This window comes from Rhipicephalus sanguineus, chromosome 1, assembly GCF_013339695.2.
Source record: "Rhipicephalus sanguineus isolate Rsan-2018 chromosome 1, BIME_Rsan_1.4, whole genome shotgun sequence".
Lineage (NCBI taxonomy): Eukaryota > Metazoa > Arthropoda > Arachnida > Ixodida > Ixodidae > Rhipicephalus > Rhipicephalus sanguineus.
Window position 1 is genome coordinate 216,402,780 of NC_051176.1, and position 15,516 is coordinate 216,418,295.

A 15,516-nucleotide genomic window follows, 5' to 3' on the forward strand; every position below is an offset into this window, starting at 1 on the left:
ACACTCCGTTAAAAAATGAACGGTTATTTTTGCCCACGCTCACAAAGCCCCCTTGTGACAATGGACCGTCGCACTTGCTAGAATGGCAGGAACCGGCACGACTAGCAGAAGTTTACGAATTATAAACGGATATGACTTTGTGTAACCCGAACAAGCAGCAAGAGCGCGATCTGCATGTCGATGAACGTTGCGGTTCCAAATCCCACGGTGGAAAAATGCTGCTAGCTTTTGTAACTTGCTCCTCCTCGGCACCCACAACAAGTTTATTACAACGGGATGAAACTTTCGAAAATTCAAAAATTCAAGATTTCCAAAGACTTAAACGCAGCCACAACAAGTTTATTAAGATATGATGAAACTTTCAAACATCGAAAAATACAAATTTCCCAAGGCTTGACAAAAATGCACCCTAAATAAATTTTATTAAATTTGCATGAAGCTTTCAAAAGTGCCACTTGCGAACGCAAGCGGTACTTTAATTTTCTGAACTAGAAACAGTACAGCTTGATGGCTTGAAGGAAAAAAAAAAGGTCTCACCGAGATTTGAACTCGGATCGCTGGATTCAGAGTCCAGAGTGCTAACCATTACACCATGAGACCACACAACTTCCGACGCCGGGAATCGAACCCGGGCCTTCTGGGTGAAAGCCAGATATCCTAGCCACTAGACCACGCCGGAGATGCCCGCCAACCCATTTAATATCGAGAACATCGCGCAGTCGCATTTAAATACTACAGGCGTTGTACAGTTCGAATTAACGAAGGGCCTCAAACTACTTCATGTTCGCAATTTTGGGCGAGACACGTCGCAGTAAAGATCCTGCCGTCGGAATCTCATTGTGTCTCCTCAGCAAGACCATGCGTACGTGCTTCACACAGCGTTAAATGTGTTATCTGCTCTCGAAGTTTTGTTTACTGTTTGATACTCCCATGCAGTTTTTGAATTGAATACTTTAATGAAGCACAAGGAGCCAGAGGGCGGGGCACACCGGGCCCGTGCCACCCCCCCCCCCCCCCCCCCCCCGATTTTTTTTTCCCCGTGGGATACAGAGCACAAGATGACACTCGACCCCACTTATCTGCCCAGGCCCAATGTCGGATCAAGGAGGTGCCCCCCACGCAGCCCCACCGAAAAAAAATTCTGCCTACGCCTAAGCAAGGAGTTAATGCTAAAACATTAAGGCACGCTGGCATATCTTTCGTTCACGTCAAGAGTTTCGAGAATGTAGCTGGATCAGGACCTTCATATTTCACAGCAGGAAAGTGGACAAAATGGTGTGGATTCATCATAGTCAGCTGGAATCAGCCTGGCGCAGCGCAAGAGACGAATACGAAATGACAAAAGTGCTGTGAAGCTTGTCGGTCGTTTCGTTTTCTTTCTTTTCATGCGTCGTGATCCCCCATATTTAAAATATCGTTGCGAAATCTGAAAAGAAATCGTAACGTGTTCCGGAAATGATCCCGATTTATCTCTTGCCACATACGCCGAGCTTTTCTCCTACAGAACTATGCGTTTGCGCTGCTTTTTATTGCGATAGCAATTATATGGACAGTCTCGGCTGGAAAATGTCCGTCCCCGTCGCCGTCATTCACCGTATATGTATAAGTGTATATATATATATATATATATATATATATATATATATATATATATATATATATATATATATATATATATATATATATAAGCCCAAAGAAAAATAATTCAGAAATTCCGACGCGCGGAATCGAACGGGCGCCCTCTCGCTTTGCAGCCCGCCGCGTTAGGCCTTAGGCCACGACAGCACCGTCTTTCAGCTTGCTAACGGCGAGCTATTTATATACACCATGTAATTCAGCATGCTTTCTTAGTGGCCACATAGATGGCGCGACGTGCGCGCGTGTGGCGCGCTTTAAAGATCGTCGCCCCGCTCCTGCTAACGCCGTTGCTCTTCGCTCTACAGGACGTGGTCGCTTTCGTGCGCTTATCTCGAGGAAAGAAGGGGCGGCCGGTGGGGTGCTTCGCTTCGCTCGCTGCAGCGACCGCGTTTGCGAATGGAGCGCGCTGTTCAAACAGAAATAAGCAACAACTGTGACAATTAGTTCGCGCTCGTCTTGTGTGTACCTGTTCGTTCGTTTCGTGCGTCCTGCTTTATGTTTGAGCAGTGCGCTTCAAGTGTCGAGCTGTGACGCATTAGTTCGCGCTCGTCCTGTGTGCGTTCTTTTCGTGTGTCCTTTGGGCTCGAGCGACGCGCTGGCAATTTCGAGCTGCTATCCGTTCTTCGCGTTACATTACAATTTATTGCTATCGCATTCATTGCTTCGCCGTTGCGGCGAAACTGTGACTTTTCTGTTGAAAGAACAGTTTAAGAAAAGATTACGGCACTGCCAGAAATTTACATGCAGAAAGGTAGGAGACTTGGTGTTTGCCTGGTTTAGTATTGAGACATGCCACCAACCTGGCCGCCATAAGGTAGCTACAGAAGTTTTACATGGTCCTCTCACATCTACGCCTCCAACAACTCAGTGATCTGCAAACGGCAATAAGTTGTGGACAAACTAAAGCTCTCTATTTAGCAGGTTCCTGTAGCATAATTTGGCCTTACACTTTACAGGAGCGACTACCAGTGTGCGATCAATATGCACACTGTTGCATGTTTTCAATGACCAAATCTAGTGAAAGGCCCTCTAAGCAGGGGTGCAACAGCCGAAATAGGATTTGGAGCAAATTACGAAAAAAAACTGAATTTTTTAACACGAAATCCTAAATTTGGAGCAGTATAACAAAGAAGGCTTTCTTATAGAAAAGAAAACAAAAATACGTACGAACCATTCAGCATCAGCGGACTCGTGCACAGTGCACGTTAACACTGCTTTCTCAATAACAGCAGTGTGTTGAGCCACCCCATAGTGCGAACAATAAGTCCACATTAGCAATTGCGGGACCTGTCATATAATTCGACAGGCACTGCAAATGCTAATGTGGGCCTGCGAACCTGGCAACCTCGAAATTCGGGAGTGACGCCGCTGACGCTGCTAGCCACTTAACAGCTCCAACGAGAACTTAGTGTAATCACACCTAATTTATGTGAACATTTATTATAATTTTTGGCCAAGATCTGGGATTACGTCATCAACGGTTACAAAGGCAAGGGCCACAGAAATCATCATCATCATCGTTAAGCAAGTGGGGGTGGAGAATAAAAAAACTGGCGTTCATTTTTGTCTATTTGTTTCTCAAGGCCGCAGAAACGCCGTACACAGCAGCTCCAAATGATTGTCAATAATTTTTTAGACGTCAGCGATCATACTAATACTCGTAATTACACGGCGCGTGCACGAATAATTAAGGAACAAAATGTGCTCTGTCCCTGACAGCTAGTACTAATAACCCCTTCTAAATCTCAGTGCGCTTTTCCACAGGACACCAGTGTACTGCGGCAAAAGTGGCTTAAAAAAACGTTCTGGGCGCAATAAAACAAGCATCAGGAAATTTGAGAACCAGTCCTTTTTTTATTGCGACAGCAATTATACGGACACTCTCGACGGGTTTTTGCAGTCATGTCCCGTAAAAGTCCAAATTGGTAACATCGCCCCGCGCGTAGTATGTTCTACTACGGGTAAAAGCGCGCGAGTGCGGGCGACGAACGCGGCTGAAGGAGATCAAACGAGCCGGCCCATTTCCGTCGCTCGGAGGGCACATGCGATAACACCAGTCCGCTCGGGAGGCCTGCCGTCGAAGCAGAGGAAACGCCCCGCCCGTCTTGAACGAGCATGAAAAGACGCGAGGGGTGGGGGTGTCCCTCGAGCAGCAACTTTGCACTTTGTAAGGGCGCGGTTGCGATCGCTGGCGCGCGCTATCTCGGCAGCCATCAGCGGGCGGCTCGCATACCTTTCTACATGCTGCGCTCTCAATGCGAAAACACTGTGCAGAATGAGCGTCTTTCCCTGGAGCGGCCGTATTGTATTACACCAAAGTTTTGTAGAGTTACGCGCGATCGGATACAAGAGTTTGCAGCCAGCCTCACTTCGTATAACATTACAATTTGTTGCTATCGCATTCATTGCTTCATCCTTGCAGTGAAACCATGACTTTTTTTTTTCGCTGGGGAGTTAGGGTTAGGGTTTGCGTGTCTATATTGGATGATGCCCACACTGCAGATGACCAACGCGGCCTCAATTTCTCACTAAAGTTTGCGCAACTGAGAAAATTTTGAAGCTGGTCGGGCATTTTGGCGCAGCGTGGCACGATTTCAAGAAATTTCACGGTTTTGGCTCAGCTTGGCACAAAAATAAGGAAGTGTATCAAATTGGCACAATTGGCACAGCTGTTGCACCCCTGCCTAAGGCATGTTTTCAGCTTTGTGCTGAAGGGAAAAAAAAAGGGCATAAGTAGTAAGAGACCTTCTTCCTCTATATGCAAATTTCCAGGAGAGCTCGTGTTTCAAATAAAACTTTTTGTAATTAAATACTTTTTGCATAAGCTATTCACAAGCTATACATACGTCAAAATAACGAAAGCTTCTCACCTTTGTGCTGTGAACATGAGTTCATTAGAACTGTGTGTCAGCACCTGGACTCTTCGGCTGCACTGCCTCTAAGCAAGAATGCACTAAAGTGAGGCCAAAACACTTTCAGTGCAATTAACTTGAGTACAGTTGTGTTAAATGTTGGAAATAGCAAAGGGAGCCAAAAAAAAAAAAAAGTCTTTCGATTTGCGCAGTGATGACAGGACACCAGTTTTAGTAACAAATGCATGCTGATAAAGTGTGGTGCATCAAAAGCTTGAGTGTGTAGCATTCCTGTTGATTCAGAAGCCACCTTTGGTCATCTAACTGTTGGCACGGCCCAGCCATTGGAGTGTAATTGTAAAATCTTCTGCACATTTGCATAACTGGCAAGGTCCCTCCCTGCAACATGTCCAATGTGATATTACGTTTGCTGTTTGAAACTGACAGCATTACATTTGCTGTCAGTCCACTTGCAAATAGAAGGTTCCAGCAATTTCAAATTGTGGACCAGTACCCGGAGTAAGAAAAAGAGTACACAGGTGTTTGAATTTCCACGATAGCTATCTTAACATTTGTGCAACAGTACACAACTCAGTTACATCTCTTAGCACTCAAAACACTCCCATGCTGTTTTCTTTGATTGAAATAGTGAATGTTGATGCAGCCCTGCTAACAGCATGCAATGTAACATTCCCGAAATTTCACAGGCAGTTGTGTTTCTTTCACAAGCTTGGTAGAAAAGTGTTATGGAAGAGCCATGTGCCCATTTTACAGTCAATGAGTAATGTGGTAAGAGACTTGATGCAGAATATGCCTTTAACAAGAGTTGGCTGATTACGGACAGAAACATAACAAAATTTAGAGGAATGCCATAGAGGTGTTGACAAAAAGAAGCAATTTTAGTGCATCACAAAGTTTGAAACAAAGTCAAGTGAGAGCTCTTAAGAACAAATAAACAAGGCACTAATACAGTACCACACACAAACACATGCCAAAATAAAGGCATGCAAGGCATTTATGACAAGAATTTTTACACAATAAGCTTTGTAAACATTATTTACAACACTGAAGCTCCTTGATTTTGTGGAAAGCAATGACAAGTTTTTGGTCAAAGCTACAAAATTGTGCCTATAACCAATGGCTGCGTAGCACTGGACGGGCCATGATTTGAACTAGTCTCAATATTTCACTACATGATATTTGTAGACCAGAACTCTTTCCCAACGACATGCAAAGTAAAGACATGAGTTGGTACCATACAGGAAAGCAGGACTTGATGCCCCTAATGTGAAAATTTTCAGAAAAGCACAAACCAGGCCTAATAAATCAATGCGACAATATGTCTAGCAAGGTGACGCTGCAATACTATGTCAAGAAAATTCTAGATTATACATAATAGCATGTGGTGTAAAGACTAGATTACTGTGCAAAATAATTTTTAGTGAAGAAATATTGCTGTAGTCAGTTTCATCTAAGTGACATGTAATACCAGCAGAAATGTTAACATGGTCTTCCAATTCTTAAATATTCGCCACTAATGCAGCAGTAATTAAGGGCATCTAAGAAAATATGGATACCAGAAGAGAGTTGAAAATGTTAAGCTAAAAGAAGCCAAAGCAATAATGAAGAAGCTAGAAATACTCTGCATAAAGAAGCAAGAAAACTAGTTTTTATAACTTTGCTTGTAAATATGCATTAAGTTAAAAAGGTATAAAAATGATACCACACTGATTAAATATCCAGTGCTATGTGCAAGAATGCCAGACAATATATGCGTATATTAGAGTATATAAAGTATACGTACTCATATAAAACACCAAAAAAGAATGGTGACAAAAAAAGTGAAGCAGGACAATTCAACAAATCTAAATATCCTGGCCTTTCTGAGACATTAGGAATAAGTCATGCGCAAATTGATTGCACACTTATTCAGAGGTCTTCTGCAGTGTGCCCTAAGATGACTGTGGGTGACACACTGAAAGAACAGAAGACAAGTGACAATAATAGACGCAACAATAATAAAGATAAAAATGCAGCTTTTGGTAGAATGCCCACCAGGGTGAGATATTACTTCAGTGATGGTATCACTCAATACAAAGCACAAATTTACATAAGAATATTTTAAAACTGTGTAAACATTCCTGCCAACCAAGTACCATTTTCAAAGCAGGCAAGCAGGCTAACTCGCTATGACTCCAAAATGACAACACTAAAGAAAAAAAAATGAATATGACAACAAACGCAATTATGGACCACAAACATAGCACTTCGACATTTCGGTACTCAGTCAATCATTCCTACCAGTGACACAACTAGGTTTGACATGGCAGCAATGTTGGAGTAGGTAGGAAAGGCCTTTGTTCTCACAAAATCATCACGCTGTGGCTGTCAAGTTATGCATGAATGAATCTTGCTTTTGCAAAGGCAGCTCCAACAATGTTCACAGGTGAAACTTTGGCTTGCCTTTGATGAGGCGTGTGAACTTCAATGCTGCGGTGACTCCAGTTATGTGGAGCTACGGCAAGGTCTTCCAGCAGGCAGATTGCACCCCTTTACTCTTTGTTGCTTTTGTGCTTCCCCAATTGCACATGTCATTTGTTCTTGAGGTTTGCTGGAAGTCTCTTGGTGACACGGCCACAGAACAATCCCCCTACAAAGATGATGCCTAATACACCCATGGCTACCACTACAAAGTAGTTCCGTGAAGGAGAGTTGGCAATTTGTTGCACCACATCTCGAATAGACTCCACAGGGGCCACCTAAACAGAAAAAAGTAAGGAAGTCAGAAATCCATCAAAATTCAATGTGGCGATACTTTGCACAACCTCCTACTATCTCACAATATGCAAGTCAGTGTGGACCTACCTGAGCGGCATATTCAAACATTTCCACTCGTTTTGAAAGCAACGTTCGACACTCCTCTGTCAAGGCAATTGTGTCCGACTCTAAACCCGTCAGAAGGCAAGAAAGCACTAAGGAAGAGACAAGGAACAAGGGATTCAGGATCCGTAGCCCTAAGCATGGCCACATGCAAGTACGTAAATAAAATTGGGAAACAGTGGATCCCAACCTTATAGCGTATTCTGTGTTCGGTAAAGCTTTTCTTTCAATAATTTTAAATGCAACGTTACTGGAACATAATGCGAACAGTATGTATATTTGATGAAAATGACGCCAATGAAATGCAATTTAAAGCACTTCTCTGTAGCTGCCTTCATTAATTCCGTAGCTCGAAGCTCCTTACTCAATGCATGTTCTAGTGTCATATATCCATAAAGAAAGAAGTCTAAGAAGTACTAGTTGTGCTAAAAGGCTCTAAAACTTTTCATCTTTTGATAACACCAAATTGTTTCAATAAATTAAAAAATGTAAAAGAACTTTAAGAAAAGGATTAAGCTGTAATGCAGGTCCCTTGAAGGGACAGCAAAGCAGCCCACCCTCTGCAAAAAATTAGCATCTCACACACAATAATGAAATGGCAATGACAATATGCAGACTGTTCCATGATAAATTCGAGAATGAAGTGTAGAAACGGTAACAAGTACTTACAGTGACCCTGGCCAGGTGTGAGATCATGGCAGAAATGCTTAATGTCATGTAAACATGCTTTGTACAGAATAGGATCAGCCTGAACGTCAGCCTTGCCTTCATGTATGAGACGAGCAACCTCCTGTAACCAAATGAATGAATTGCAGTCATTTTGAAATTTTGAAGAAAAGTTGGAACACAAAAAACAGAACTTCCTTGGAAATCATGAACCATACCTTCTTACACTCCGGGTTTTTGATGTCACGATTCTGGAAATGTGTCTTTAGGCATTCCTCTATGTCACGATCATCCTTGCAAGAGCTTTGAATCTGAAAGTAAACAGAGGCTTCAGGACCGAGTGAAAAATATTTTGGAACTCAAGTCAACTATGGCATACACACATGCAACCTGGATAATGCCCAAGTTTTTAGAATGCCATACAAGGGTTGGTTGGCTAACAAATAAACTTCCTCAATGAGCCACAAATTTGGCATCAATATCTCCACCAGAAACCTACAATCTAGGCATAGGCTGAAGATCAAAAGTTTCAGTGTTCATTAGGTGTTTATGACAAATCAACCAATTCAGTAGCACTAATCGTATAAAATTCACAGCACAAAGCACTGACCTAGCTTCTTTTTCCTAGTGCTGAGAACATTATTAAAAACAATGCATTAATAAAAAAAAACACGACATGTTTAACCTACTGCATTGCAGTGAAGCTTCACTAATATATATAAAAAAAAAAGAGGAGACAGTTGTGACTGGAACTTCACTTAGATATTTCAATTACAGGTCTATCTATTACATTACAACTATTAAATCTATTACAACTTCAGGGAAATTCAAGGCCCATTGAAGTGGCCCATGCAATCACAAAAACAAAGCAGTATTTTTTAAGTGAAAGTTGGTGTTTCTGAGCAGTATTAAAGCCACCAACCTCATAAATCAGGTCAAATGAGAGTTGAAAGGTTGGCTTATACTAGAGAGTTCCGTTAACTGAAACATTTGTGCACATGGCCCAACATAATGTCAGCAAAAACTTCTTAATGACTTTGTTTAACTGAAATTTTTGTTAAAGCAATGTTTTAATTTGCTATATAAAAAGTAAAACCAACCTTAGTAATACTAACATGTTTTGGTCATGTAAGGCAAAGCTTTGCTATTTCGTACCCCTAACAGAGCACTAGCCAATCAGACACATGCATATTTTCCAAAGGCCTCCAAACAATAAACAAGCATGGCAACACGAAGTGCATTCAAAAGGTAGAGCATCAAATTAGGCAGATAACACACACCTTGTCACCAACCTGTCCAGGCAGGTAGCACAGTTATCACACCCTTGTCTTTGCAAATATAAACAGAATGCTTTATTCGCTTTATTAGAAAATCCATGTTTCATCTCCTACCTCTTATGCAACATACAAATTCTTTGAAAGAAAAATGTCTACGTCTCGCTTGGGGTCCATCCAACGTGCATGCTGTGGAACGCATATACTACATGGTCGTTGTCGATGTTGCTTTTACATGAAAAGCCACAATTATAAAGAGGTGAAAAACTGAACGGTACAGTACTTCCAATCACTAAAGTTAGGACTGACATGGGTGTGCTCAATGGATGAAATGCATGATTACTAATCATTGTTAGTATGAGCACCAAGTGGTGGATAAAATTCATGCTCTAATTAAATAACTTGGTGCAGTGGTGAACAAGACAGTTCGTTAGAGGAACTGCATTTTGAAGGCTGTGGCAAGGCTTGGCACAAATTCTGCTTTCACTGCAATGCCAACAAATTGCAGAGTAATAAGGTCCATACGGAGCTAAAGTTAACGATGCTCGCAAAACCCCAGAGAATTTGTTTCTCTGGGGTTTTGCATGCTAAAACCACAATGTAATTATGAATGAGAACTAACAGACAATAATGCCGCCATGGCTGCGATTGGTGCTGACTAACACTCCTAGGTTTAAATGCACATATATACCCCATAAAGTGGACGGGAGGATGACAGCCACCGTAGCTCAGTGGCAGAGCATCGGATGCATTATTTGAAGGTCGCAGGTTTGGTCCCTGCCAGTGGCAAGTCATCCTTTCGTCCACTTTACTTTCTTCACATTTATATCATAATTACTACAAATAATATCCCCTATACTTTCCTTGGCATTATTGTCTGTTAGTTCTCATTAATATTGTGTCTAACAAAGAAAAAACGAGCCCTTAAAAGTAATCTTCTTTCCTTCATACATAATTATGAGGCATACTGTACAGGGAGACTCCTGAAAAAAATTTCTGCCTATGCCACTGGTGTACTCCGCTAAAACTTCATCACCACTGCATTGCGCACTTGGCACCAAATTGTAATTTTGAGTGTGACACCGAAGATTACTCTTAAAAAGTGTGCGTGAGATCATGTGCACAGGCTTGACTGATAATCACAATGGTGAAGCGGACCTCGGGTCTGACAACTATCACAAATGCATATTAAACTCATGTGAATGCCCACCAGGCTCGTGTGTGGGAATAAAGAAAAAACTTTTTGCATCACAAACTGAACTGACAGCGTGATGGGCAAGGCAGCATGCACAGTACCTACACTTTATGATGATCTGCAATGCACATCAGGCTACATGATAGGCAAACGCACAACACAACCACGACCAAAGGCATCACGAAGTTTTAGGTAAATTGTGTTTTAATGGAACTTAACACTGAGCAAAAGTCTGTACAGGTATTTGATTTTCCTGACTGCCCAATTATGCAGACCATTTCTGCAGCATTGTTCACAAACAAAAAATCGGTACGTGACTATATGTGTTGCATTGCTATTTTGCAGTCTGAACGCAGTTAGCCTGGTGAAAAATTTGGAAAAAAAAATTGTGTGCCTTACACGAGCAGCACAGCAGTAACTTTATTTCAACCATGTCTCTGGTACTGTACTTTTAATAGGCCAATCAAATTTTCTAAGCATCCCCTCCATAAGTCAGGAAGCCTACTGTATGTGTTAACAAGACTGCTATTCCAAGGTAAAAAGTGTTTACAGACCTCAGAAGTACATGCTCTTGCCAGGACAGGATCGAGCTGATAGTCAAGTGCTGCATCACGCACTATGCCCATCACCACAGGCTCACAGGTTTTCGTCAGCTGATGTCGAACAAATTGTGTCTTGAGGCACTGAATTACCTACAAAGGCAGGATAAAACACACACACTTTTATATCTGATATACAATGCACAAAATCTGTAGGTATGCTGAAGGGAACAATGAACTTAAGAGAGGAGATCCACATTGCTCCACATGTGACATTTCTAAAAGTAAGAGGGTTATGCAGAACTTTTCCAACATTAAGAACTCATTGCAAACAGTGACATAGGGAGAGAGAGAGAAAAAAAGAGGATCTTAAATGTGCAAGTTAGATTAATGAAATATTTCATTTGGGTACAGTCTGCAATTTATACATTCACTTTCTTGGGAATATGAACTACCTGACCAAAGCAGGCATCTTTCTGCACTCATGCTGGGCAAGCCAGTAACACTGGGTCTCTGATTTTCCACTACTGGCTACCCGCAGGCTCCCAGAGCCAGCCAGAGCACATTCACTTTTCTCGGGTTGCTCCATCCACTGTGAGGCACTTTCGGCATGTGTTCAGTTTTTCTTTGGCTTGACAATTCTAGAACATAAGTTTTCTGGCCAGCAGATGCCAAAAAGAAATGAGGAACGAGTTGTCTGTTGTGTGCGTGCTGGAAATTTCCCAAAATAAATTCATACCAACTTGCCCAGCTTTCTATACCTTTACATGATGAATGCTCACTGTTATCTTTCTGGAGACTTAACGGAAAGAAGAAGCGCAAGCAGCGCTTGAGGACTTGAGCCTCAGCTGTCATTACTTTTAGTGGTAACACCTAAAGCCTGTTCCACTTTGCAAGATAGTGTGATATAAGAGGTGGCAAACAGTCATGTTTTTTTCTTTCTCTCTTCTCTTCCTATGTGCCGTGAAGCTTCCTTCCATGAACAGAACAGCACACCCATGCCTGTTGGGTATGTCATGTCTCACAGGTTATAGACGTTTCACGTTCACGTCACAGGTTGTAGACAATGCACACACACATTGCAGTGCCTGTAGGGTTTATTTTTTTGAGGTGGTATCCGTTCTCATATATTTTGCTTTTATACTGTGTTATCTACTTTTTCTGCAGTTAACGAAGACAGTAGAGGTTGCCGCTAGCTAGCTATTTTGCTCTGTCGAATGTGTGCGTGCAAGAACGCTGTTGAAACTGATGTGATAGTGATATATGGGGCTTAATGGCGCAAGGACCAGTGATGGCCAGCACCAAGTCATGATATCGGTTGTGATCAATGATAATGTAAAGTGGATGTATAAGGGCCTAAAATTCTGTGCACTAAAGGTGTGTGAAACATATAATTATTAAAATCACAAGAGTGATGCGAAATGTGCTTGATGAATTAAAAAAAAAAGACAACGATACTATGGAAGAAATACACTAAGAACGTAAAACGATACTTGGCACTACTGCCTCACAAGGACCCTTGCGGGCAAGGGCCCGGAAGATAGTGCATAAAAATATGACAGTCTCGTAGCAGCATCCTCTTGAAGGGGATGCGCTACGAATCTCACGTGTAAATGACTTTCAAAGTGCGCACGTCATCAAAAATAGATTTAACTGCTTTTTGATGAAAGAACGAGTCAAAACCTAAAAACACTGAGGGATGAAGCGGGATATGCTCCCTACAGGCTTTAAAGGGACACTAAAGGCAAATAACAATTTATGTCAGAGTGAAAGCTCAATGTATGACGTCTAAAACGGCAATACAGTAAAACCTCGGTGATACGAATCTCGCGGGGTTACCAAAAATATTCGTACAGTCGAATCCCGCTATAACGAATACCGCTACAACGAAATTTCCGCCACAACGAATAATTTTCGATTCCCCGTCAGCCGCCCATAGAAAACAATGCGAAAAATGTCTCGTCATAACGAATACTTTTTCTGGGTATTTCCGCTTGAACGAAGTTTTCGCAAGTGCCACCACATAAGGAAAAGGAGCTTGCCTAGGATTGCCGCGAAATTCCGCTAGAAATTCGACCATTTCTCGTTGCCAGAGCCGTGCGGCCGCATCGCAAGACCCGTGTCTTCATCGGAGACATGCTTTCTGCCACCTCACGCACATCCCGGTAAATTTTTCGCCATTGAGATGCTCTGCGACAGATCGTCCATCCATCATGATGCTGCCGGCGGATTTTATGCGCGTGCGGGCCGCGGAAGAATCTTTGATGAACTCCCGCCATTGTTTTGACGTAGCACTCAAAACAAAACTACTGCTAGACTTCACAAGCCCTGCGATCGTGAATGACATCCATGGCGTTTTGAAGGCACACGCGCCGCCAGCGCGCACCTAGTCCAAGCGTAACTGCATTCTGCCGCAACCGCTGTGATACAAATGCGGTCGTGTCGACGCGACCACGGGCGACCACGAAAGTACGCGCGCATCCATCGAACGTACGCGCACCGACTCAATGCAATGCTGCGGCCAAAACCACGGTAGAACGCGATCAGAGATAGCAACGACGCAGTTCTGAAGGCACATGCACGGCCAGCGCGCACAGATTGAAAACGGAACTACCGTCGCTACCGTTTGCCGGAAGCGCTGCGCAGAAAACCGCGGCAGAGACCGCCGTCGCTATCGTCGCGATTATCGATAGCGAATATGCTGAAGTACGCAGCTAACACACCGGAAGAAAGATTAAAGGCAACAAAGTCGTAAAACGACACGAAGCGTTTCGACTTTCCTTTCTCTCGCTTATGACTGTGGTAGTGCGGAGCTTCGGCACTTCGTTTTCACTTAGCCTCTACCGAACTTTGGCACGCTCCTTCGCGGCGCTACGCGCTCGGCACGCTTCGAGGGTAGCCTGCATATCGTATTTGCTCGTGTATAACCCACGTGTATAACTCGCCTATTGACGCAAAGCCGCCTTTATTGCGTTGCCGTGAAGCCAACTTGCGCAACGAAATTCGCGTATAACCCGCACCCCGAGTTTAGCGCTAAATTTTCTGTATATTTTGTGCGTGTTATACGCAATAAAATACATTCAATCAGTGTGCAGCCAAGTACGTCCGAGTTAGCGACAGTTAAATGCAAAGGACAATGCATGCGCTTGCTGGGACCAAAGGACGAGTCATGATCATCAGATATTCCTAACTTTTGTGGTATATAGATGAAATTTCGCTGCAACGAAATTCCGCGACAACGAACTTTTTCGCGCGTCCCGTCAATTTCGTTGTAGCGGGATTTGACTGTATCATCCGAAATTCGTATCACCAGAAAACATGGAAAATTAGTATGCGACAAAAGAAAGTAGGCATACGTTTTGATTCAGTGTTTCTCAGGGCCGCAGCGACGTCATAAACAGCTCGGAATGATTGCCAGTAAAGTTTTTAGACGTCAACGATCATACTTGTACTCGTAAATATACGGTGCATGCACGCGTGTGTAATTAATGAACCAGATGTGTTGTGCCCCGCAACCGCTAGTAGCCCCTTCCTAATCTTACTACGCTTTTCTGCATGACACCAAAGCGACCAAAGTACTGCGGTGAAAGTGACTTACGAAGCATTTTGCACACGATAGATAGAGGCCAAGCTCCTTCGCCAAGACGGTTAGACCGTTCGCTTCGTCTCTTGGGGTCTTCGGCCACCTTTAATGGGACTTCATGACGGACCCGCAGCCCAAGTTTCAGTCTTGTTTCATAGAACGTCTGATTGCGGGGACATGGCTTGCATCGGCGTGGCAGGCACGTGTTAACACAGTACAAAGACGCTGCTGCATCGAGCACAGGAGCACGCGTCAACGCGTCGGAAGAAAAAAAAAAAGCGCGACGTAAACGTCATCTGTAATCTAAACTCGATGGCGCCTAAAGGCCTCGAATATGCGCGCACTATCTCGGAGACAACGACGCACCGTTGATGGTCGCGCAGCGCGCATGCCCGCGCCCCCGCGCATGCCCGCGAGCCCGGTCGTGCAGCGCGCATGCCCGGTGGCGCATCGCGCATGCCCGTGACAGCGCGGGCAGCACCTGTTGGAACTTGTGCGCTAGCGTACGTTCGTATCAAACGTCGCGGGGTGCAAATCGGTTCGCAACAACCCTGCTCCAATATAGTGCAGGCTAATGGGCCTTGGCCGGGACCGCATAAAAATTCGTATCACCTCGAAATTCGTACCAGCCGTGATCGTATCACCGAGGTTTTACTGTATTATCAACAGCAGTGCCCTACTTACCGAGAAATTAAGCTAAACGTATTGCACGATGAGTGCCACGAGCAGGACATTTTGGAAATGATCCCGATGACGTGAAAGAGTCCGACTACAATTATTCACTCGTAATCAAACTAGCTACGATAAAAAAAACTTTCCGTGCATCAAGAGACGTAATAAAATGCTGCTTGTTCGTTTGTTTGATTCATCGAAAAAAGAACTTGTTGCC

At 43.4% G+C, this 15,516-nt stretch overlaps 1 protein-coding gene and 2 non-coding genes across 3 annotated transcripts in view; all 3 read right to left on the reverse strand.

Annotated features, from left to right (window-relative positions):
- Window positions 1-528: 528 nt before the first annotated feature.
- On the reverse strand, window positions 529-600 carry Trnaq-cug (transfer RNA glutamine (anticodon CUG)). Its single transcript has one exon. It is a non-coding gene; the product is annotated as a tRNA-Gln (tRNA).
- A 7-nt stretch (window positions 601-607) lies between these two features.
- On the reverse strand, window positions 608-679 carry Trnae-uuc (transfer RNA glutamic acid (anticodon UUC)). Its single transcript has one exon. It is a non-coding gene; the product is annotated as a tRNA-Glu (tRNA).
- Window positions 680-5,368: 4,689 nt separating this feature from the next.
- LOC119371880 (Golgi apparatus protein 1) overlaps window positions 5,369-15,516 on the reverse strand; it is an 85,469-nt gene continuing 75,321 nt past the window's right edge. Inside the window, exons 19-23 of the mRNA XM_037642333.2 lie at window positions 11,060-11,197; window positions 8,255-8,347; window positions 8,040-8,160; window positions 7,356-7,462; window positions 5,369-7,249 (exon numbers count right to left, since the gene is read on the reverse strand). Of these exons, the coding sequence (XP_037498261.1) occupies window positions 7,082-7,249; window positions 7,356-7,462; window positions 8,040-8,160; window positions 8,255-8,347; window positions 11,060-11,197 (627 nt within the window). The 3' untranslated portion in view covers window positions 5,369-7,081. The remainder of the gene's footprint in view (window positions 7,250-7,355; window positions 7,463-8,039; window positions 8,161-8,254; window positions 8,348-11,059; window positions 11,198-15,516) is intronic.